Source organism: Penicillium hordei, assembly GCF_028827395.1.
Source record: "Penicillium hordei strain IBT 12815 chromosome Unknown utg000003l_segment0_segment0, whole genome shotgun sequence".
Classification (NCBI taxonomy): domain Eukaryota; kingdom Fungi; phylum Ascomycota; class Eurotiomycetes; order Eurotiales; family Aspergillaceae; genus Penicillium; species Penicillium hordei.
Genome location: NW_026623144.1, coordinates 5,017,802 through 5,041,002, shown reverse-complemented (window position 1 = coordinate 5,041,002; position 23,201 = coordinate 5,017,802). Strand labels below are relative to the sequence as shown.

At 48.6% G+C, this 23,201-nt stretch overlaps 6 protein-coding genes across 6 annotated transcripts; 2 read left to right on the top strand and 4 right to left on the bottom strand.

The window, feature by feature from the left end:
• Nucleotides 1-586: 586 nt before the first annotated feature.
• N7537_007113 (uncharacterized protein) lies at nt 587-2,111 on the top strand (the record flags this gene model as incomplete). The annotated part of the gene is made up of 6 exons (XM_056898170.1): nt 587-713; nt 809-1,044; nt 1,100-1,293; nt 1,341-1,683; nt 1,737-1,857; nt 1,909-2,111. The coding sequence occupies 6 exons, from the start codon at nt 587-589 to the stop codon at nt 2,109-2,111; spliced, it is 1,224 nt and encodes a 407-aa protein (XP_056753955.1).
• A 1,215-nt stretch (nt 2,112-3,326) lies between these two features.
• Nucleotides 3,327-6,077, bottom strand: N7537_007112 (uncharacterized protein; the record flags this gene model as incomplete). Its single annotated transcript, XM_056898169.1, has 3 exons — nt 3,327-3,817; nt 3,866-4,148; nt 4,212-6,077. 3 exons carry the CDS (start codon nt 6,075-6,077, stop codon nt 3,327-3,329), a joined length of 2,640 nt encoding a protein of 879 aa, XP_056753954.1.
• A 2,785-nt stretch (nt 6,078-8,862) lies between these two features.
• N7537_007111 (uncharacterized protein) lies at nt 8,863-14,367 on the bottom strand (the record flags this gene model as incomplete). Its single annotated transcript, XM_056898168.1, has 1 exon — nt 8,863-14,367. The coding sequence occupies one exon, from the start codon at nt 14,365-14,367 to the stop codon at nt 8,863-8,865; it is 5,505 nt and encodes a 1,834-aa protein (XP_056753953.1).
• An 869-nt stretch (nt 14,368-15,236) lies between these two features.
• On the bottom strand, nt 15,237-18,096 carry N7537_007110 (uncharacterized protein; the record flags this gene model as incomplete). Its single annotated transcript, XM_056898167.1, has 2 exons — nt 15,237-17,873; nt 17,932-18,096. The coding sequence occupies 2 exons, from the start codon at nt 18,094-18,096 to the stop codon at nt 15,237-15,239; spliced, it is 2,802 nt and encodes a 933-aa protein (XP_056753952.1).
• A 365-nt stretch (nt 18,097-18,461) lies between these two features.
• On the top strand, nt 18,462-22,121 carry N7537_007109 (uncharacterized protein; the record flags this gene model as incomplete). Its single annotated transcript, XM_056898166.1, has 3 exons — nt 18,462-18,537; nt 18,588-21,355; nt 21,405-22,121. 3 exons carry the CDS (start codon nt 18,462-18,464, stop codon nt 22,119-22,121), a joined length of 3,561 nt encoding a protein of 1,186 aa, XP_056753951.1.
• Nucleotides 22,122-22,541: 420 nt separating this feature from the next.
• On the bottom strand, nt 22,542-23,081 carry N7537_007108 (uncharacterized protein; the record flags this gene model as incomplete). The annotated part of the gene is made up of 2 exons (XM_056898165.1): nt 22,542-22,839; nt 22,960-23,081. The coding sequence occupies 2 exons, from the start codon at nt 23,079-23,081 to the stop codon at nt 22,542-22,544; spliced, it is 420 nt and encodes a 139-aa protein (XP_056753950.1).
• Nucleotides 23,082-23,201: the final 120 nt, after the last annotated feature.

Sequence of the window (23,201 nt, the reverse complement as noted above, 5' to 3'; positions counted from 1 at the left end):
AAATATGGGATCTATGTACTCATCAAAGGTACCGATGAGGTGATCCAGGGTCAGGCTTTCCAGGTTCAATCTCCGCCTTTTGGAAATCCCGAGAAACAAATTACCGACAACATCTGTCAGGTCCCTAGATCGACCTTTCTGATTTCCCCATGGAGACTATAAGCACGGGCGAACCTGCACCGATTTCGACATGATGCCAAGAATGTTGTTATATTCATCGCCATGCTTAGCATTGCCCCAACACGTTTCGATGAATTATCGCTCCAGTTGACTTATTTCACAACGACTTCCGCGAGAAGCGAGATGAATAGATCTTCCTGAATTGCATCATCTCGTGATTCTGTTTATACTTTCTGCTAACTCGGTGTGTTCTGCTCAATTCCATTAGGATCAACATCACGGAACCGAGCAACTGGAGAGCGGAATATTGAAATTAGCTAAATTCCTAGGAACTATGCTCATCGGGATTTGGACGGGGTGGGGTTTTGTCGAAAGGTCATATATAACTAGGATGACTCCAAGGTTCTTAGCTTGAGCACCCAGGTCCAAATCCCATTCTTGTGCACATTCCTTACCTTCATTTAAGATGAAGTCCCAAAGCCTCGCGCTCTTTGGACTATTTGTTTCCTCCGCTTTTGCAGTACCTCGTACCAAACGGCAGGATGGTGGTAATGACCAGCCGATTAGCGGTGCTAAAGGAGCCCCGATTCTAGGTAAGCCTAGCAAAATCTTGGAAGCTTCCAAGGCTGAAAGATATCTCCATGAGTACCAGCCAGCTTGATGCATGCTTACAGATCTCTATCAATAGGTGGAACAAACAAAGCCCTCGACCTTCAAAACCCAGACCAATTCCGCACTGCCAGTACCGATAATGGCTTTGTGCCCAATGTCAAGTGGAGTTTTTCTGAGTCTCAGACTCGGCTGTTCCCAGGCGGCTGGTCTCGGGAGCAAGTCATTCAAGACCTGCCCCAGAGCCATGATATTGCAGGTGCCCAGCAGCATCTGAAGAAGGGCGCTATCCGCGAGCTGCATTGGCACCGCACTGTTAGTAGCCGCAGTTATCCACTTCCTATGGCACAATACTTACTTTGGTATCCAGGCCGAGTGGGGATTCGTCTACAACGGCTCCCTCCTGCTGTCCGGTGTTGATGAGAACGGTGGCTTCACTACTGAGGTTCTTGAAACCGGTGATATATGGTATTTCCCTAAGGGTGTGGCACATAATGTCCAGGGTCTGGACGATGAGAACGAGTACCTTCTCGCCTTTGATGATGGTGACTTCGAGAAGATCGGGTATGTTTCATTCGCAACTTTATAAACTAAATATACTAACTGAGAAGAACTACCTTCATGGTCGATGACTGGATTGCCCACACTCCCAGAGATATTCTTGCTAAGAACTTTGGTGTTGACCCTAAGGTCTTTGATTCGGTTCCCGCAAAGTTCCCTTATATTCTTAACGGCACCGTCAGCAAAGATCTCGACAAGGCTCCCGTGGGGACATTGAGAGGTGATAATTCCTATATTTACCATACCTACAAGCACCCCTCGGAGCCTGTCCCTGGTCACGGTGGAACATTCCGCAAGATTGATTCCACCAACTTTCCCATTTCAAAGACTCTTGCTGCTGCGATTGTGGAACTGGAGCCCAAGGGTCTCCGTGAGCTCCACTGGCACCCTAATGTAGGTTTACAGACATGTGTCTAAGAGGAGGAACTTTGCTAACTACCACCTAGGCCGAGGAATGGCTCTACTTCCACCAGGGTCACGCTCGTGCCACTGTCTTTATTGGTGACTCGAAGGCCCGCACCTTTGACTTCCAAGCGGGTGACACCGGTGTTTTCCCCGACAATAGTGGTGAGTATACTTCTCCCACGGCCAAGAAAAGACGCTAATTATTATTAAAAGGACACTATATCGAGAATACCTCTGAGACGGAGAAACTTGTTTGGATCGAGCTCTACAAGAGCGACCGCGTTGCTGATATCTCCCTGGCTCAGTGGTTGGCTTTGACTCCTGCTGATACTGTTGCCAACGTTTTGAAGGTCGACATTGAAGTGGTCAAACAGATCAAGAAGCAGAAGCAAGTTCTTGTTCAGGGCAAGAAATAATCAGCGTATTTTCATGTCCGTGACTTGACCTAGCAGCGTACGTGTAGGGCTTCTGCCTTCAAGCTACATAAGCTGGTCAATATAATTACTTTGTATTCTATATCTATCTAGTACCTAACCGTCGAATCTCGAACTTGATCTTTTGCAATATATCTATCGCCCCTTTCTTATAGTTCTTCTCTCTCTCATCCACAAATTTAAGAGAATATATCATCCGTAATTAAATTGCCCTTCCATTCACCCATGATCATTGTCGATAGATCCTTTCATAGGCCCATATAACTCTCGAGTCAAGGACCCCTGATCTCGGAAGACCATGGGTCGGCCCGAAACCCACAGAGCCCCACCGCTCCACTGAAATCCATATGATACCCCTCAGGAGTTTTAGAACGTAGCCTCAGAGCAGGGTACTAGTAGCAGAAAGAGTAGAATAAATGCTCCTAAATATGATTCGGCGGAAACCTTTTGATCTCTCTTGTAATTGACGTTGTATTATCCCAATGTTCCTTCGTAGCCACCATTTAGTCAACAATTTATGCAGTCCTAGAGTAATATTACGCACCTTCTTCGATTGATATAGTCTTGTCCCACTTCAATTTCTAACGTATTTCTAATATAGATCATCTAGCAGATTAGATATCTCTCCTGTGCCCCTATATTGAAGCCCTAGGCTCGGAACACAGAGATGATTCCGCACTCATTTCGTTCTTTCCGCCCCTGGAGGGAACGCCGCACTTATTTCATTCTTTCCGCCAATAAAGGGAACGGCGCGGAGCTTTCCAAGAGTCGCATAATCCTTCAACCGTATTTCCTATAATATCATTAGGGAACATTCACATCTTTTCGGGGCTCGAAATATTCCTACTTCGTGTGACTGATTTGAGGATTCTGGGGCAAGGCTTATACTAAAGTATCGATTCTGGGTCGTAGGATACAAATGGTCCATTTCAGTTATGAAAAAGTCTCTGTCAAGTATTCAATCTAGGTTAGCTACATACTCCAAAGCACAGGTTTTATTCTCGAAGGTCGTCAAAATAATGGAGTTCTTGTACTGCTAGAAATTCCGATGCATCACCGATAAAGGAAGAGACCAATAACAAAAGTCAAGAGAGAAAAAAGAAAAACAGAAAAAAGGAAAGCAGATAAAACACAAAAGGCATGATAATGAAGGCTTCCCAGAGTCAAAATCAAGAGCAAAGAATTACCCATTCGGACCTACCGCTGGGAACTATTACTCAATTGAGCAAAAGGTACGGCGATATCAGCTTTAGACTGAGAGTTGCCGGAAGAGAAAGGTAAGAAAGGGTTTGGCTGACTTGGGCGCTTGTTTGAACCACCAGATGAAGCCGCATCATATGTACCAAAACCTGTGTTGGGAGCTGTAGTCAAACCATATGCTGATGATCCAAATGGACTAGATGTAGCTCCTCCTTGGAACAAGGAGCCGGAACCAAAGCCAGGGTTGGAGCTAGATAGGTCGCGACGAGGCTCGAGATTCAGACCTTTTGTCCCACCAATCACGGGTTGTGAGTCTTCCTGGTTACCAAAAGAGTTTCTGGTACTGGTACTCTTGTTCGTGGTAAACCCTACCATAGGGGCTGGAGGTACCAACGGCCCTGGCCCAAAGAGGCTGGGCCCCGAGCTAGTATGAGTAGGCTGAGAAGCCGACTCTGAGCTTGCTGCTCTAGGAGTGGTGGCTTTGCGGGCTAGTTTGGATCAGCTCTGGTTCCCTTCAGTAAAATAGCACAACTTACATGACTTAGTCTGAGTGGTTGAGTTGACAACAGCGGGCTTTGTGGTGACCTTTCGGATATTGAATTTGCTCAATGTGCGCGAACCAGCTTGTAGCTTCTCCAATTCCCGGGTTAGGCGATCTCGCTCATCCACGATAGAGGAAGGTTCGGCGGCAATTTCCTGAACCTGTTTGTCTTCCATGTTGTTGACTGTCTGGCTAGTAAGAATGCTACTCAGAGGTCCAAGCAGGCAATTTTCAATTCCAAGCGTGGCAACATTATCAATGAAAGTGATGATTGCAGTCTGTTACTATTAGCACTCTCTCAATCCGGTTTATGATCGACTGATGGGTTGATGCGGACTCACATCATAATATGCTTGCATCTGATCAACAATGTCTGCTGCTGCAAACTGATCGCTTGTTGATTCTAGCTGGCTATTGGCTTGACGAAGCCGCTCAATGGTAATGGACTCATCTCCGGAATGAGGTCTTGTTCTCAAGGCCTGCTCCAACCTATCGATTTGGCGATCACTCCTAGCTTTTTGGATTTTCGTGAGAAAGCTTTTGCCCAAAGGCAATGGATGGCCTCGTTTATTGTATGCGGTAAGCTCATCTAGCTTTGCCAGTAAATGATCTTTCATTTTCTCCAGCTCAGGATCAAGAATATTACCCAGTAAGAGATTGTAGGTGTGGTCATTGGCGAGATATTGCAAGAGAAGGCTGATGTAATCTCTAACAGAATCCCAAGACTTTGTCAAATGCTCTCGAGCAATCTCATCCCATGGCTTGGATTGCTCTCGAAATAGCTTTCCCACCAAAAGTTGATTGGCACTTCCTGGAAGCTCAATTCCTCGGTTTTGGCGTGCTTGTATGCTGACTTCATGTTCAATGTCGGATCTGGACCTGAGGTTCGGTGTTCTGATATTCATGTAGGGACTTCCAAACGCAGTAGCCATTTTAAAATCAAACTTGCCAATGATTTGGTCGCACCCCATAGTGTTCATAGCATCAGCAAAATATTCGTTTAGTTCACGAATAACGGCACGTAGACGCCGAGGATCTTGATCGAGAGTCCCTGTCTCATTGTCTAATCTCCCAAAGAAATCATCTTTGTACATGCCATCTAATGCTTGGGCGGTGATATGCTCGAATTTGCTGCTGATGTTGAGCAGAAATCCCTTCTGTTGCTGAAGAGTACCTCGGGGCGGTCCCAGTTTACTCAGTCGGGATTGTCGATCGAGGATCTTTTCATGGATATCAACGATGAGGCCGGGGAGATTACGTTGAATATGTTTCAACAGAATAGAACTTAGTCGACGTCGAAAATTCTCGATGCCCATATATTCCGCCGGAATAGACCCCCAATTTCCTTTGGCAAAGAATTCCTTCTCGTTCCTATCTCTTTCGTCGTCCGACGCTTTGCGAGTTTCAAAGGATCTATTTCGTAACGCATGCCACCCGAGCTTTAACGGAACTTTCTCGTTCTTGAGAATCTGCAGCCAAGACGCTTCTTCATCGGAATGAGCTTCAAGTATGTCAGGCTGTGTGATGACTCCGATAGTACGCTCTCGTGACCCATCGAATTCCTCTGCCATATTCAACACTCGTTGATTGTGGTAGTCATTCTTTGCCGAAACTACAGCCAGAATGATGCTGCGCTTGTTTTCCATGTAGCGTTTGGTGATATCATGAACAATCTTAATCCCTTGTTCATCCTGGGATGTGCTGTGGGACGTATAGAGACCAGGCAGATCGACGAGGGTCAACTCTGGCTGGTCAGGACCCGATATTTCAACTTTAAGAATGTCGTCGCTGAATCTATCGCCAGTGATCCCCATGCATTCTTTGGCTTTCTTGATCAGAGACTCTAGCTGGTTACCGTTGGTGACCTCAGCCGGTGCAAATGCTTCAATCGTCTGGCGCTCTCCTTTGCTCGTTCGAGATGACCCAGGTTCGATGGACACCTTAAACCGGGGTGCTGGATGGCGACGCAGGATAACCTCCGTCGGGAATCGAGTGCAGACGTTACTTTTCATTGGAAAACGCACGCGAGAAACGGCTTCAAGAACAGAGCTTTTACCGCTGGATTGGTTTCCACAGACAATGAGCTGCGGCAACCCGACAAGTCCGCCGACTCCAATTGTGCGAAGATCGTCGATCTTATCAAGAAGAGGACCTTGCTCCGTCTGCAATTGATGGAGGGCGATATCTACCTCGGTTGAGCCAGACATGATGATGTTGATATCTTGATCGAACAACTCGGGGAAAATCTCAAATTATTTTCACTTGAAAACGTGTAGAAATCAGACAAGAGGGATTATATTTCGAACTCCTAGAATTTGGGGGTCAGGTCCACCCCTTGCGGCGCAGTCACTTTGCATTGCTTCAAATGCATCTAAGATATCTAGCTCATTACATCCCTTCTCGGCCCCATTTTTCTTGTCTCATAGAGGGACGAACACCAATCAAATGGTAGCCAGGGAAATTAGATGTAACAAAAGTCCCGGGTTCCAGTTCGGGGAGACTCGTAAAATCGCTTACATAATTTATTATTTTCGAGTCTCTCCTTGCTCCCGGCACCCAAGGGAGACTCGAAAATGGTAAATTATATAATCATCATTTAGTCCAATCATAGTTAGTTAACGTATTTCACAAGCGAGCCGCCACCACAAGCGAGCCGCCACCCCATCTAAAAACGCGTCCATGAATTAGCACTTAGTCATTTTAACCACCTACCATGCCACCAATTCGCTCCCGAAGCTCTAAAGATTTAATAGAGCAAGAGGGTAGGCTTTTATTAGCTATCCAGGCCCTTAAAAATAGAGATATTAGCTCTATTTCTCTTGCTACGCGTACATTCAATGTCCCACGTTCAACTTTACGCGACCGCCTTAACGGCCATACTGAACGAAGCACTACACGCGCCAATTCATATAAATTGACAGAGATTGAAGAGGAATCTCTTGAAAAATGGATTCTTTCTATAGATCTACGTAGAGCAGCCCCCCGGCCCTCTATAGTACGAGAAATGGCCGATCTTCTTCTTCAAAAGCGTAGAACTACCCCAGTCCTTTCGGTCGGCTAAAATTGGGTTACGAACTTTATTAAAAGGCGTCCTCTCCTCTCTTCCTAATTCTCGAAACGGTATAACTACGAGCGTACGAAATGTGAAGATCCTAAAATCATTATAGAGTGGTTTAATCTAGTTTAAAAGACAATCCTTAAATTTGGAATCGATTCCGACGATATCTATAACTTTGATAAGACCGGCTTCGCGATAGGATTGACTGCAACGATAAAGGTTATTACGAGAAGTGAATACTACGGTCGGAGGCCGGTTTTATAACCTAGAAATCGTGAATAGGTGACTATAATTGAATGTACGAATACTTCTAGATAGGTGCTTCCTCCGTATATAATCTTTAAAGGCAAAGTCTTTATTAAATCATAGTTTAACGGCCTCCCGGAGGATTGGCGCTTCGAAGTTAGTCCTAACGGCTAGACTTCCGATAAAATTAGCCTTCGCTAGCTTGAAAAGCTCTTTATTCCTAGTACTACGCGTATAAAAGGGGTATACCGGCTTTTAATACTCGACGGCTATAGAAGTCATTTGACACCTAGATTTAATAAACTTTATAAGCAAAATAAGGTAATACTAATCTATATGCCAGCTTATTTATCTTATCTTTTATAACCTCTTGATATTAGTTGTTTTGCGGTGTTAAAACGTATATACGGTCGGATGGTTGAAATCAAGATACGGAATCGGATCAACTATATCGATAAACTTAACTTCCTCGAAGCATACCCCCGGGTACGAATTGAAGTATTTAAATCGGAGACGATTAAAAATAGCTTCGCAGCAGCCGGTTTAGTACTATTTGGACCCGACCGAGTAATCTCAAAGCTCAATATCCGGCTTCGAACCCCGACCCCCCTAGCTAGCCGGGGTAGTAAATCGAGCCGGAATTTCACCCCAAAAACCCCCTTTACAGAGAAAGAACTACGTCGGCAAGCTTCATCAATCAAAGCTCTACTTCGTATAAGATCTCAGAGCCCACCTAGCCCGTCAGATCGTGCATTAAACCAGCTTGTAAAGGGCTTCCGTCTTACAATGCAAGGTGCTATCTTACTCGCCAAGGAAAACAAGGAATTACGCGCCGCCAACGAGAAGCAGAAGCAAAAGCGTACTAGATCCCGGAGGCAGATACCTACAGAAGAAGGCCTCTCAGTACAAGAAGCTTCTCAATTGATTCCTGAGCTAGTGGAAGCAGATGAAGCACCCCATGCCGGTGCCGGCATAGATGAAGAACCGGCTTTAGAACTACGTACGCGGGCTACACCAAGGTGTAGTGGGTGCAGATCAACTGAGCATAGATTTAATAGATGCCCAGCTAGATAGATTTATTTTAGTATATTCAATTTAATGGAGTTATGGTAGAGATATATACATTTAAATTCAATGGGTTATGATGGGGTGGCGGCTCGCTTGTGGTGGCGGCTCGCTTGTGAAATACGTTAACTAGTTAGTTACTAGTTACGTATACAGCTTTCTTAGTCAAAAACATAAGTCCCAGAACAAATCTACAACATAGTCAATAATCTAGGCTTAAAATAGTTCCAAAAAAAGCAGACCCAATAACCAATAATGTAAGAGAAAATTGGAGGAGGTTCATGCGTGTCGGTAAGATAACTAAGACAAGTTCACCACGCCTGTTTCAGATGGAGGCCAGGCATGAGGCTCTATCTCATTCTATTCTATCATGGCGTACTACAGCAAGACGAAAAGCCCCGAACAGGCTAGCAACAATAAAAGATGCCAAAAATGCCAGAATTGATTCAATCTCCAACTCCGGTAATGCGCTGATGCTGTGCAAACACGAAAGACCAAGCGTGGCTAATTCCAACTCGAGGACCGACAAAACTCCATACACGCCGCCAACAATGCTCAAATCACACGCGCTCCTCGCCTGATGGGGAAAAAAATCGCAATACAAGAATAACAAAGAATATAGCCTAATTTTTGATCGCCTTCCTCCGCAATACACCAAGATGCTCCAGTCGATCCCACGCTTTATTCATATCAGAGCGCTCGTCGCCCAATACGGGCCGAAGGGCTAGTCCGTCGAGGGTGTGGAGGGATCCACTTGTACCAGCGTAGAGCAAAAGCTCTTGCACTCTTCGGCGCAGGCGCGTGGCTTGATCGAGATGTCTTAAGTACTTCACATCCGCTTGCGGGTCAGCGAGCGGGAGTGTGTACGGGTCGTCGACTTCGATGTCTCTTTCTGTCTTCGGCTCATCTCCCATGGTGGTGCGATGAGAGATCTGGTCTTCGTTTCCGAGTTCAGCTAGCGCATCAGAAAGATCCCGATGTGTTCCTTGGTGTCGGATGACTGCTTGTTCTTGGAACTTCAGTTTCTTGCGATCGGGATTGCCACTCCCAGTCACTGTTGGAGGGTAAAATCCAATAGTCAATGGGTTCCCACGGAGATCAAGCTTGCGTAAGGAACATGCAGTTCCTTTTCCGGTTTTTCCTAGCCGACTGAGGATCTGACAGACCCGTCTCATCCTGGAGAGACGGTTACCAACGATCATCAGTCTAGCAAGACAATTCATTCCAACCAGTGGCTCAACATCATCAACCGAGTTGAAATTCAAGTTCAGGACCTTGAGATTCGGGAAGCTCAAAGCAAAGTCACTTGGGAGACTTTTTAATGTGCACGCAGCTAGATCGAGAAGTTGGAGTCGTAGTAGCGGAGCAGAAGGGCAGACACTTTGGTGGGAAAGCTTGTTGGAGGACAAAAAGACTTTACGAACATCCTTGACAAGACCCAAATCAATATCTAGCCTGTGTTGAGGGTCCGTTTCTTTTGACGGTGTCTGCTCTCGGAGAGACAGTACCTCCAGATTGTGGCAATTCTCAAGGCCAATAACGGTAGAAAGGTGGTTTTGATCGAGGTAGAGAAGGCTGACAGAAGGGAAATTTCGTGCATCTAAAGCCTCCAATTTATTTTCAGAGAGTTTCAGGGCGCGGAGACTGATAAGGGATGCAGAGGAGTCGAAACGGCTGATCTGGTTGGCGCTAAGATCAAGAGTGGCGAGTGACGGAAGCCATTCGACATTCCGAACTGATGTGAGGCAGTTGTGGCTCAAATCAAGATCACGAAGGCGTGTCAACTCGGACCCTTCAAAATCCACCGCAGTGATGGAGTTATTGCTCAGCTTCAGGCTTAGCAAGCCATTCAGATCAAGAATCCCGTCGATATTACGGATCTGATTGTCATTCGCCTTCAATTCCCTGAGATGAATCAGGCTCGCGAAGCCATCCAACGTCTCGATGTCGTTTCCTGAAACGTCCAAATACTGCAGATTGACCATGTGACTCCAGGGAGTCAGGTTAGAGAGGCAGTTCCTAGGGATGTTGAGGATTCTCAGGGTTGAGGGAATGCCACTCAATTGACCAATGTCATTATCAGAAACATCCAACTCCTCTAGTCGAGGGCAGAATTCGTTTAGCTTGTGCAGAGTAATCAACCCCTTCTGGCGCAAGACAAGGCGGCGCACGTGTTCCCAACAAGGCTCATATGGTTCCACGTCTGTAATATGCTTGATCAAATCTTCGGTTGCAAGTGCGAACGTCCCGTGCACTTGTCGCAAAGAGGAGGGGTTTGTACGTTGAGCCACATAGCTCATTTCGAGCTTCAGGGGTTTGTCGCCTTGGTTGACGGTGAAGTCCGGAAGTGGACTGAGGTGGAAGCTGTAGCTCGTGTCATGCCCGGCGCTCTGGAGAGGTATCAAAGAATGCTCTGTCTCGGTTCTGGCGGGCGTTTCTTGGACATGCAAGGAATCATTCCTGCGGACGAGGCTTTGGTCATCAACAGTCTCCTCATTCCTCTCCTCAATCCTCGAGATAGGACGTCGAATGAACGGCTGTCCGCCGACTGAAGTTTGGCGCCCCGTGGGAGGAACGGATGACCGTATTGGGCCATTTTCGTGGTCTGCTGGGGCTGTATCTTCATCTGGCACAATCCCATGGTAGGTATGGTTCACGTGCGGGTCAGGTTGGGCGTCATCGGGCTCGCCGCGAGAAGAGGGGAGTGAAACAGGAGGTGATGAGACATGCACTGTCGCGACACGTGCTTGTTTTCCGAGAGATCGGGGGGTCTTCGAAGACAACGGCTCCTCGCGCTGGGCTTCAGGTTTTCCTTGCTCGGAGATTTTCCTTTCTGCGGCCTCGTCAGTCCCCCATGATGTAGCTCTTGTCCCGGTGTTAGGAACACTAGACGTGAAGCGATTGAGTCTTGATTGGACCGAATTTGCACCGAGGGACGGTTGTCCGTCCCTCGTGTGTGGTCGAACATCGGGTTTCTTCGGGGATGTGTTCGCAGCCAAAGGATTGCGGGCCGTAATTTGCTCTCGATCAGCTTGGGGGTCGCTCTTTGTCGGAGAATTGAGGCCATGGACTCTCATCATCTCCTGGAGCTCATCTACACTGAGATCCGGAATATCTCTGAATGGGTCATCAGCCTCCTCGGCTGGTTCAGATATTGGTGCCTGTGGTTCTTCCACATCATCTTTCACCCATTGATTCTTCGAACGGTCATACTTGAAGCCATTGACCTCATTTGGGATCAGGTGGGCTACAAGGTCAGAAGCTAGCATACCCTTGACTTGGGAGCTTTGCGAAGAGCCGGTGGGCACGGAGGTGACGCTAAAGCCAGACATTTGTGTGTTGATAGTCATCAGATCCTGGGCAATGTTTTCCGCCGTGTCATCCGTCATGCCACTCGTCTTTCGTTTCCTCGGTCCATGAATTCGGATATTCTGTGAGTTGGATTCACCGAGCTCGGTTTGGCCCTCGTCCTGACCCTGCCGGGCATGCAGGGACATTTCTCGGTCATTCGGATCATCTTGCTCCTGGTATTTTTTCAGGTGACTCAAGATCAGTGGATTCAATTCCTTCACCTCTCTCAACTTGCGAAGATCCGTTCCGTCACGGCTCGGGGGGCGAGAAAAGGCTTCCCGAGTGGATTCATCGTCGTCGCTGAACTCGTCGCCTTCACTTTCCACATCAGACTCATGTACACTTGTCAATCCAGCCGCACCTCGTCCTTTGGATCTGATCAGATCCATGATCTTGGTGGCCTCGTTCAAATAATCCTGAGTGGTGATAGATCCTTTTCGCGATGTATCGCTGGTCCCAGTAATCTTCACTAGTGGAACGTCACCATCGAGGGAAAAAGAATCAGAATAATCGTTATTTTCAAAGTTGGATTCGGAGAAATCTCTATGTGGTGCAACGTGGCTTTCTCCGTCTGTTCGTATTTGGCTTGGTGTAGGTGTTCGAGGTCGCTGCCTCGATTGGGAAAGGCCCGGCGGAGCAAGATAGTCGCTATTTTCGAGCTGTACACCATGTTGCATAAGGCTTCGTTGTAGCAGTGACATGCTATCGCCATACTTCTGAGGCGAACCGCCATTGGCATTGTGATAGGGATCTGCGCTGTTGTTTCTCATGATTGTTCGGCGCCGTTTTGGGGTGGGGTCCATGCCGGGGGCCCGGGGTACTCGCTTCACATCAGGGGCCATATTTTCCTTGTTGCTCGCACGAGTCCCTTGCCGCAAATCATGAAAGAAATCCTGGCGCATCCAAGCAGATGGTTTCCTGGTGAATCCCGAGCTCGCAGATCTGCTGTAATGATACAACCCCTGCTGTGAGGGGCCACGGAGATATTGTTGCCGGGTTGACGATCGCTTTCGTGAAGACGGGCGGGACCCAAATCCTCCGGCCTCATCGTACACCAGTTTATGCTCGTAAGGGCTGGTGTCTGAGAAATCAAATTTGTCCAACTCGCCGCCCCCGAATTGACTGATCCTATGTACAGCATTACGAGATCCAAGACGTTCGTTTCGCCTAGGGGAGATCTCCTGCAATGGTTCATGTCTCGCATTTAAAAAGCTGCGGTTTTCGCCTTTTCTTCGCGCTTCTTCTGAGGGCGAAGGGGGCTCCTCTCCTTCTGAAGTGTCGCTGAAATTGTCTTCAAACTGGCTCATGCGCCGGAGAAGTCTGTTATTAGTGAAGGTGTCATGATCACCGAATAGCTTCAATGGACTTCCTGATGACGGCATCTTAATCTCATTCTCTGCTCCAGCCGTGGATGGCCGAACATGAGACGAGGAAGGACGCGGTAGACCAGGTGACGCGGTCTTGTGAAGGGGGTTGAACAAGGGGGAACTTCGGATTTTAGAGTTGGCGAGGGTTGTGGGGGACAAACGGTGCGAGGGAAAGGGCGAAGGGGAGAATCGCCGAGGGAAGGAGCGTTTTCCTCGCCGACTGTTGAAGTCCACCGTCCCCATAGACAGATCCTGGGGTAGAGAATGACTTGTTACGTCCAGCAAACTGTCATCTCGTGGAGACCCATCCACGTGAGGTTCACTGTGGTTGTAGAAGAGGAAGCTATCGCTTGCGGGGGAGTCCGGGCGACTATCATTTTTGATAGACAGGCTTTCCAACTTGTTGGTGACCTGCTTCAGCGCAGACTTAATGACTTCTGAAGTCCCGTTGCCATCAACAGTGTTGTTGCGGGAGAAGGTTATAGGTGTGATTCCCTCGTTGCGCAGATCCTCCAGCCCACTAGCTGTTCGTAGCTGTGTATTCCCCGCTTGTGAGAACCCTTCCTGGTCCCAATCCGTATCTAGGCGCCCATTATTCTCCCAAGGAGCGCGATTGACGGTTCCTTCCGGCGATCGGTTACTAGTGTCCCTTTCATCCTCGTCTACGACGCGTGCGTCATCGTCGCCACTGTTGTTCTCGTCTCCTTCCTGTCGCGAATGTGTGTCGGCGAAATCCCACAGATGGTCGTCCTGCTTCGTAAACGGAGTAGAGCCTGCTTGCACCGTTGCAGCACCAGGTGTGGGCGGCTTAAACACGCTTTCGAGTCCCATCGGCGCGAACAGGTCCCGTTGTTCGCCAGCGGCGATTTCCCCGCGCACTAGTCGTCTGCGCCATTCTGGTGTACCCTCCTTTGTGTCCTTGCCCTTCGATTTGATCTGAACTGTACCATCGAATTCAGATTGTGTGGAGGCTTTGGAGACGTTTGACACCGATCGTAGAGGGGAGCGCGTATCCATTGAGGGCTGCCTGCGAGCCGCACCCGGGGTGGGCTTGGGGCTGACCTTTGGACTTTGGGTATAGGTCTTTGGGTTGGTCTTGGGAGTACTGGATTTCAAACTACCCGGGGCAGGCGACCGTGGTTTGCGTGTTTTGGGTGTTCGGGGAGTCTTTGGAGTCGGAGGTTCTCTTCTATGGAAATGACATGGTCGGGTCACCTTATCCTTTTTGTTGCTTCCCGGGGATTGTTGTTCCAAGGAACGCCGAGCAGGCACAGGAATGCGACTGGGGGTTCCCTGCTGACTGGTTTTAGGCGACTCTGGTAGAACTGGTATAATAGGTACTGGACTGTTGGGCGAAGCTGGAGATGGCCAGTCATCAGACAGACTGTCCAGCCATGGTTGGTTGCTCATTTTCAACCTTTGTTATGATGCCGGTACGCGTTCCGGGTCCAAACAAAACAACTTCACATCCACATCAACACGAAAAGGCATAGATCGGAGCTAATAAAAGGTAATGAGAAGAACGGTGGGTAGAACAGTGCGGAGATGCGGTGTCCAGTGTATCTCCACTTAGCCTGGGAAAGCTCCAGGGCTCCCTTGTTTATTATCTTTTTTGTTTACCTTTTTTGGCTTCCGTCCAGATCAAGATTCTAATATACTAGACTATAATATCATATCTAGAGTTTTAAGATCTATCAATTATATATTTCACCCTAGTTTCCACTATTTTGTTTTTTTTTTGCCTTATTTTTTTATTCTGGGGAAAAATATGCTAAAATGTCTCTGAACCCCCAGATTCAAGCCAAACCATTAAGTCCCTTGGAGTCCTAATATGTTGGCTAGGCCCACTTAGTTCTCTTTTGTTGCTTCTTTGATATCATAAACAAGTACTAGTTGAATCGATCTAATGTCATGTTCTATGTATGTTGTAGTAATTTGGAGGGAATAGTCTAACGTTGTAGATCGGTAGAAAATATTTTCAGTGCTGTAGTTGGTCCCACATATATATATATATATATCTGCAAGGCTTCCAAGGCTTGATCGTCAACTACCAATACAACCCAAAATAGATTGACCCTCCAAGATTTTAATGTCGGGTCGAATATTGATACTCACATATCTTAACACGCGCAAGGGTGAGATGATTCTTTGTTTCACAGAAATAAATAATTGAAATACTGTGGGGGAACCCAAATATGTATTGTTCGTGTCTAACTCCTAGGATATTGTCTCCCTCAATAATGAATGTTACAGTAGAAAATATGAAATGCACATGGTTTTTAAATAATCAGTCTCTCGAATGAGTACTTGCCAACCGCCTTGCGGCGCAAGTAACCAATCTCACGGCTGGTGCGGTTCTTGACCTCACCCGTCGATTTTTTGGTCTTGGTGCGGGACACATCATTGGAAGCAGCCTTGAGTGACAGTGGTAGCATCTTGCCACCAGCATCGCCATCGTAGCCATCCTCTCCCTCACCGGGACGGGTGAAGACCATCAAGTCGGCGCCATTGAGTTTCTCGTAGCGGACAAGGTGGGACGGACCCGACGCCTCGGCATCCATCTTGGCCAGGGCATCCTCAGAGGTAGTAGCGGGAGTGTCAACTTGGTCCGCAAAGCGGAGGTACTCGCACAAAACGCCCTTGAGATAAGTAGCCTCTTCCACTCCTGCAAGCGCGGCGGAGACTTCAGACTTCATGTCTGCAATCAATTCCATTTCGCGACTAGCAGCGGCAGCGGCAGAGACCGAGTCTGAGTCTTCGAAATCACCCGCTGCTGGGATGGCCGAGATCCAACCGGAAGGACCCACAGCATCCACAGAGGCAGTGATGAGATCAACGATAACATTGAGAGAAAGGGTAGGGGTAATTTGGTCAAGAGTAATAGGTGTTGGGGGATTTTCAGTGAACCGAGAAGTGTAACCTCCGGTAGCGAGGGAAAGGCGGAGATGGTGAACCATAGAAATGAGCTCTGTCCGAGAGAGATTGGAGCGGAGGGAATGAACGACCACTGACACGGGCTGCGAGTGAATCTTTTGGAGGGAGGTGTTCAGGCCAGCGAAGATATCCTTCAGGGTTGCCGTTTCGGCCCCCAACTGTTTTGAGAGTTCCTGAGTGGGAGTGGCAAGGTCACCATTTGTGATCGCGCGAGCTGTCTCCTCAAGAGTTCCAGAGTGGGAACGTGCCTGGTTCAAGAAGGCCTTGAGCGCGTAGGCCAACTCATCGGAGGAAATCAGAGTGGGACCCTCAAGCACTTGGTTGACCTGCTTCAATGAGGGATCTGAATCGAGCAGGGCCTGAATGAATGATCCGGTGGGGAATGGTTGCAAAATGCGTGGCTTGCATGCACGACGGAGCGCAATCTCAACGTTGTCGAGCGACAGATGTCCCAAGCGAATGAGCCAGTCGCAAGTAGTCGGGGGCCACATGGCAACACGGAGTTGAGATGAAGCAGATGCTGACACAGTATCATTTGTAGCAGAATCTTCCACAGCGAAGATTTTTGAAAGCAAGAAAAGAGTTGCTTCGGGGTTAACATACTGCCCGCGGACCGGGAGCGTTGTGGAGGCATCGGAAGTGCTGAAGTATGTCAGAACAGCATTATCAAACAAGTCAATGTTCTTCGTCTTGGTCGCCTTCTCCACCGTTTTCGTGAGCTGAGTCCATTTCTCAACTTGCTCCGGTGATGTGAGCCGAAGGGAGGCCATGTTGTCAGATCGGTGCTTCTTCGATGCGATATCCCACTGTGCTCCGGATGAACCAATACCTCTGCCGATGGCATCGATGAGCAGGCTATCTCTGGTCCGCTTCAGAGAAGAGCTGGGAGCACTAGGGAGAGAGCTCAAGTCAAAGGCAATCAGAGTGTTGCCCTTGGTTGCGACGGCAATGCCAAGTTTGGCGAAGTAGCTGATGAAGTTTGTGGGAGTCTCTGGGGTTGACCCAGTGCTTGACAAAAGATCACCGGCCGGAATACTGCGCTGCACAGAATGGTATTGAGTATCATAGACCGCCACTAGAGATCGTTGTGCTCCAATCACGGATTGGGGGGAAATGCGCATGACTGAGGAGAATTCCTCATCATCAAGGACGAATTGCGATGTGACACAGGGAGAGTACTGAGAGAGGTCAACGTTGATAAAACCCCTCTCAAAAGAAAGGTTCAACCCTGCCGAGCCAGAATGGAAGCTCCATTGCATAGCATTGCCATCAGTGGTTTCCAGGCCGCTCACATCCGGGATGTGGAAAGTTTGTAAATGGCGTAGGCGCTGACTTTCGTCCAACCGTGACTCTGACTTCGCATGCGCGGGGACTGAGAACATCTGCACAATGATGTCCTTGAGGGAGACTCGATCGGTGTTCTTCGGTTGGGACACCAGAAGCAATATAGATGGCTCGTTGGTTCCTGAGGTTGTCAGATCGCCCAGCGCCAGTAAAGCCAAATCCTGCCGTCTTTTGAACAAAGCTTTCTTCGCATCATCGAATTCAACCAAAAAGCTGGACTGGACATTGTGAGTAGAGCAAACCTTTGCAATCTCACTGTGCTGAATACTCCACCGTTGGCTCTTCAGATCCGACGACAGCCTACGCACACGGCCATCCTCGTGGACTGCTAGGATATCGAATGGGTCCGTCTCTCCTTCGGCATCGGTACTAGAGGGCACGATGCCCACAAACGTCGTGGGGCTGGTCGAATCGGTTACGGTGGTGGTGGAAGAAGAAATGACCGGAGCACTTGAGCCACTGCTGCCGATCTCCTCCACGAAACACTTGATTTGATGTTCTGGCTTAGTGACAGCAGTATAAGTTTGTCTTCGGACTGTCGATTTTTTCGACAACTTCCGGCGGACTGAGCATGGGCGGCAAGAGAACGTAGATTGCGGTGGGACGGCGTAGGAAGTCACGAGCTTAGGTGTTTGAACCTGGTGAAGATTAAAGTCAGATGCAGCCGAAAGAACACAAAAGAAGTAAAAAACATACATTGTAAATGTTCACAGCCTCGCCATCCACAGCAACTGCGACTTCATAGCGCTTGCGTTTTTTCGCATCGGCGAGACTGAAGACATCGCCGATACGGGTTTTGCCAGTAGAAGCGTGAAGGGGGCGAGGCAATTGCGCCAGGACGGATGGGGACTGTAAATCCATGACGAAATGAACACCAGGAATCAAAAATGGCTTGAGTTCCTGTCCCTTCAAAGCGTGTGATCTTTTTGATGCAGACCCATCCAATTTGGAAATCTGAAAAATTTTCGGGATTACATCGGGCCGGCATCTCCACCCCTAGGCCATATTAGGGCTAGCGTTGGTCCGTGAAGCAGTCAGCCTGACATAAGCAATTAACGCGCCTTTCGCGTCGGACGTGTTTGAAGCTATGGAGATCGACCTCGAATAGATTCTCACTTCAAGCAATCGCTCCGCACTTACCACCAATATTCTCTCATTTCAATGCTATATCTGAGATACTGTTTGCTCCCTGGTCTCTCTTCAGGGATCAACTGATTGTTCATCACATGAGCATCGTATCCAGTCTACTGATGGCTATGGGAACTAACGAACAGCAAGTTATACATCCCTTCTTCCGACAAGGTCAGAATGTGTCCCATAGCTGCAGGTGAATCCTAGCTTACGATGTCTAGAATTTGGTGTCTCGGTCAAATCTACACCCTCAAATGAGCCAATCTCGCCCGCGAATACCCACGTACATGAGTTTCGACCGATAAGCAGCCAGAGCTCTACGCATGAGTCGGGGCTCCAGGCCCCGGAGAATCACGATCCAAATGTTCCCAAAACAAACGGGGAGAATCCTGTGGATCTTGATGAAGACTTGAATGAGGATCGGAGGAAGAGGCGAAGGACGGACAAAGCCCAAACCATCGAACCCATCACTTCCAGTATTGGTCTCTCAGAATGGCTCGACCCTAGCATGACAAACAGTACGATTTCGTCAACTGATCATCCTATCGAGACCGAAAGTAATTTGTCTCTACCTCACGCCGTGGCTCCGCTGGCGGAGACCCAACTTGCTGCAGAGGAAACGCGGCCATTGACACCTACCGAGAACGAGAAACCAGAGGGCCCGGTTGGCAGAACCTCTGCAAGACAAAAGACTCTCAAACTGAACTCGAAGGGCGGATTCCTGTCGTCACCCGCTTCCAGTCCTCCCCGAGAGACAAAAAAGAGAGCGACAGGGAAACGGGGAAGGCCCCGGAAGGTTGAGCGCAAGGTGGTGACGATCAGGTATAGCATCGACAAAGAAAAGAATATTGGAAAGTTGGTCGACGATATCCTAGGTGGCCGAGCGGTTCAAAAACCCCCTGCCACTGTACCCTCTGTTCAGCCGCGCAAGGCGAAAAGCCAACCTCAAAAGCCGACACACCCGTTCTTCAGCAAGAAACCAGCACAGAAACCCGGGCCTAGGAGTTTGAATGGATCCCAATCGGACAATGCAGATATCAGCGCGAGCGTGCTCCCAAGCCAAACCTCAGCTGGGGCCCCGGACAAGAAGCGTATAGTAGCAGCTTCAGGCAGTTCATTTGCCAGCTTCCCCCGTCGTGTCTCTAAGTTCGCCGAACTGCTTGATCCACTTTGGCCACCGCAAGACCTTGTGCATGTCAGAGACGTTCACCCACACCCAAATATTATTGGTCGTGCCTGGCATACTACCCAGGACCGAAAAAAATCCAAGGTCGCAGCTATCTCAGTTAGAGACGAAGAAAACGTCCTTCTGGCTGGAACAGCTGAAGCAAGGAGGATCGCCCGCCTGTCCAAGCAGGACTACGATGCTTTAGCTATTCTTCGGCATCCCGTGCGACATGTTGCTAGTAGTCAAGTCTTGCATACAGCAATGGAAAGACAGATGTCGTGGTCCTCACCAAACCGCCAATTTCCTTGGAATTCTTCTAGTCCGCCTCTTGCTAGACTTCGATCGGCCTTACTCACATCAGTTTCAGCTTTCGATTGTGCAACGTACGAACCGCATCTTTGGACACACAAGTACGCCCCCCAGTCAGCCGAAGACGTCCTGCAACTTGGCCGTGAACCACAGATGCTTCGAGACTGGCTACGGCACCTCAAGATTACCGCAGTTGACACCGGAAAATCATCTAAAGAGAATGCGAAATCGAAATCGAAGCGAGAGAAAAAGGCGAAAAAGCGCCAGAAAGCTGACAAACTCGATGGATTCGTTGTGTCAAGCGAAGAAGAGGCTTCTGAGATGGACAATTTCTCTGGCTCAGATGACGAGTTAGCGGGCGGCGTGACCACAACGCCTCAACGGACAGTCGTTAGGTCAGGTGACATAGCATCTGGTTTACATGGAGCAGAAAGAAAGATCCCAATGACCAATGCGATTCTTCTTAGCGGCCCGGCTGGCTCCGGCAAAACCGCTTCTGTCTATGCCGTTGCAAAAGAGCTTGATTTTGAGGTCTTCGAGATAAACGCTGGAAGCCGACGAAGTGCCCGAGATATGCTGGAGCGAGTCGGAGATATGACGCAAAATCATCTTGTTCATCTCCTCAACGAATCCGAGAGTGCAATAGACAACGATAAGGATGCTGCTAAGCAAAACAAGCTAAAGAGCTTTTTCAAAGGCGCATCCTCAAAAGCTAGCCATCCAGTCGTCTCCCAATCTGGCGGACCTAGCCCTAAGCCCCAAACTGCGCCCAAACGCCCCCGGGAGCAAAAACAGTCTTTGATCCTGCTCGAAGAAGCCGACATCCTTTTCGATGAAGATCGGCAATTCTGGACTGGTGTCTTGACTCTCATCAGTCAATCTAAACGACCGATTGTCATCACCTGCAACGATGAGAGTTTAATCCCTACTCAGGACATGTCTCTTCATGCCATATTGCGTTACCACAAGCCTGCTCATGACTTTAGCGTCGATTACCTGCTTTTGGTTGCCGCCAACGAGGGGCATATGTTAAAGAGAGAAGCCGTCACCAGACTTTATCAAGGATCCGGAATGGATCTTCGGAAGTCATTGATGGATCTGAACTTCTGGTGCCAGATGGGTGTCGGTAGCGAGAAAGCAGGCTTAGATTGGCTGCTTCCCAGTTGGCCACCTGGGTCAAACGTGGATCATGACGGGGATCGACTTCGAGTTTTGAGCCTCAACACCTACGAGCGATATATGGGCTGGTTTAATCGTGATATGATTGTGACCCAAGGCTCGTTGGAGGAAGAGACGGAAATCATCCGCAACAGCTTCCAATCGTGGGGTCTCGGCCTGCAAGATTCCGAAGACATGGCTGGGAAGAATGAAATTGAACTTCTGTCTCCTGATCAACTTTTGTCTATTCCCAAGCCAACGCAACTTGACATGCTGTGCCGGGAAGCGGATTACTATGACATGAGGAGTTCTCTCGACATCCTTTGCTCCAATATCTCCTTGAACGCGAGCAACGTGAGTGTGATCGATATGTTTACCAAAACACCAGCTAATAATTGAACAGGATGCAATTGATATATCCGTCCCACCACCGCCAGAAGGCTTCAAATCCAACTATCTTGACAATTACCCACTCCTGCATACAGAACTGCGACCAGAGTATTCATCACTCAGTGAAACTGTCGGCGCCACCTTTGATGCGTTGATAAGCAGAACTTTCCGTCCCACGACTGCCCAGGACTTGGAATCTTTATATGCCAACCGGGCCTTGAGCAAAGCCATTGTCTCTGCAATGCCTCTGCAAACCCCTCCGTCCACCCTTCCTCAATTCCAGCGCATCTTCGAACCCATCATGCGTGCCAACTACTCAAACCCTACGCCAACTGCCCGCCACGCCCCTTCATTCGAGAATGGACTCGCACCGATCACGGAAGATTTGGCCCCGTACATCCGCAGTATCATGGTCTTTGATGGTCGTCTCCAGCAATACCGCGAGAGGCTGTTTGCGCTCACAGCGCAGGAACATGGGCGCGGCGAGAAGCGTTCACGCACAACACGTGCCAGTCGTGCGGCCCTTGAAGGAGGCGACAAAGCCTCAACCCGCAAGGAGAGGTGGTTCGCTCTAGACACTCCTTACTACAAAGTGCAAGGCACCGCAGGGCCAGAGTGGCAGCATGTCTTGTTCCAGATGGGGTATTTCCATGTCCAACCTATGCTTGAGCCATCCCCCGAGTGCAGTGACCATGCCTTAGGTGACCGAGTCATGGAGACTGCCGAGTGATTGGTCTCGTGTCTCGTGCACGATTCAATGTATTATTTATGAAAACGATCTCAATGATATAGCTACCTGTTCCAGTATCTACGCCTGTACTATTTATTATTTACTATTTATACCAGACTTCACTTCGAATAAAGCCATTTGTGTCTATAGTTCTAATCTACCGTGGATATTGTGCACAACATGGAAAAAAATGATTCGCTATTGTGCTATGGCTCAGATCGCTTGAAACTTATAAACATTGAAAGAGGATAAGAACCTCGGAAACCAGTCCATAAGAAAGAAATATTTGAAGTGTCCCAAATCGAAGGAAGCGCCCCCGACCAGCAGGAACCTAACAAAAGTTAGCATCCAACTTCATTGTGGTCATATCCTATCCAAACTTACAAGAAACATATCGAAACATATCAGACCCCGCACTGACTAGGAAACAACCCTAGTAGCCACGGGCTTCGGCACCTCAGGACTCTGAAACTGAGCAAGGTGATAGGGACCATGATCCTGCTTGAAATCAAAGATTGACTCGCCGGAGCTACGCCGCGACTCGGAAGTATAGGGACGTCCATTCGATGGTGGTGCTCCCTCAGTGCCGAATCGCTGTGTCGCGTAGCGAGCATAGAAGCCTGATTTGCGTTTACGGTCTTCTAGGTCTTCGCGGTCATCGCGACGCATGCGCTTGTGGTAGAGGACTATCAGGACGATAATGGCGGTTATGATGATACTGAGATATAGTTAGTTTTGCCATGGTTGGGCGGTTCAGTGCTGCATGTTGGTTGCATATATTCCATGGATGTATAATGTGATGTCGGAAAAGAGCGCTGATGGAGGCGGTAATACTTACACCCCTGATATTGCGGCGGGGATACCGATCGTCACCGCTGCGCTGGTGGGCTTTGTGCAGCTGGACATGGTTTCGTCGCCATTGCAATCGCGGCGGAAGAGAGTAAGGAGTGTGGGGAGCATAATGGATGTCCGTGATGGTCAATGTTTAAAAGAGTGTATTTGATGAGAACCGGAAATAAAGGAGTGAAGGGGTTCTTCAGAAAGGATACAAGGGAGTGTGTTGTGATGGAGTCAGTGAAT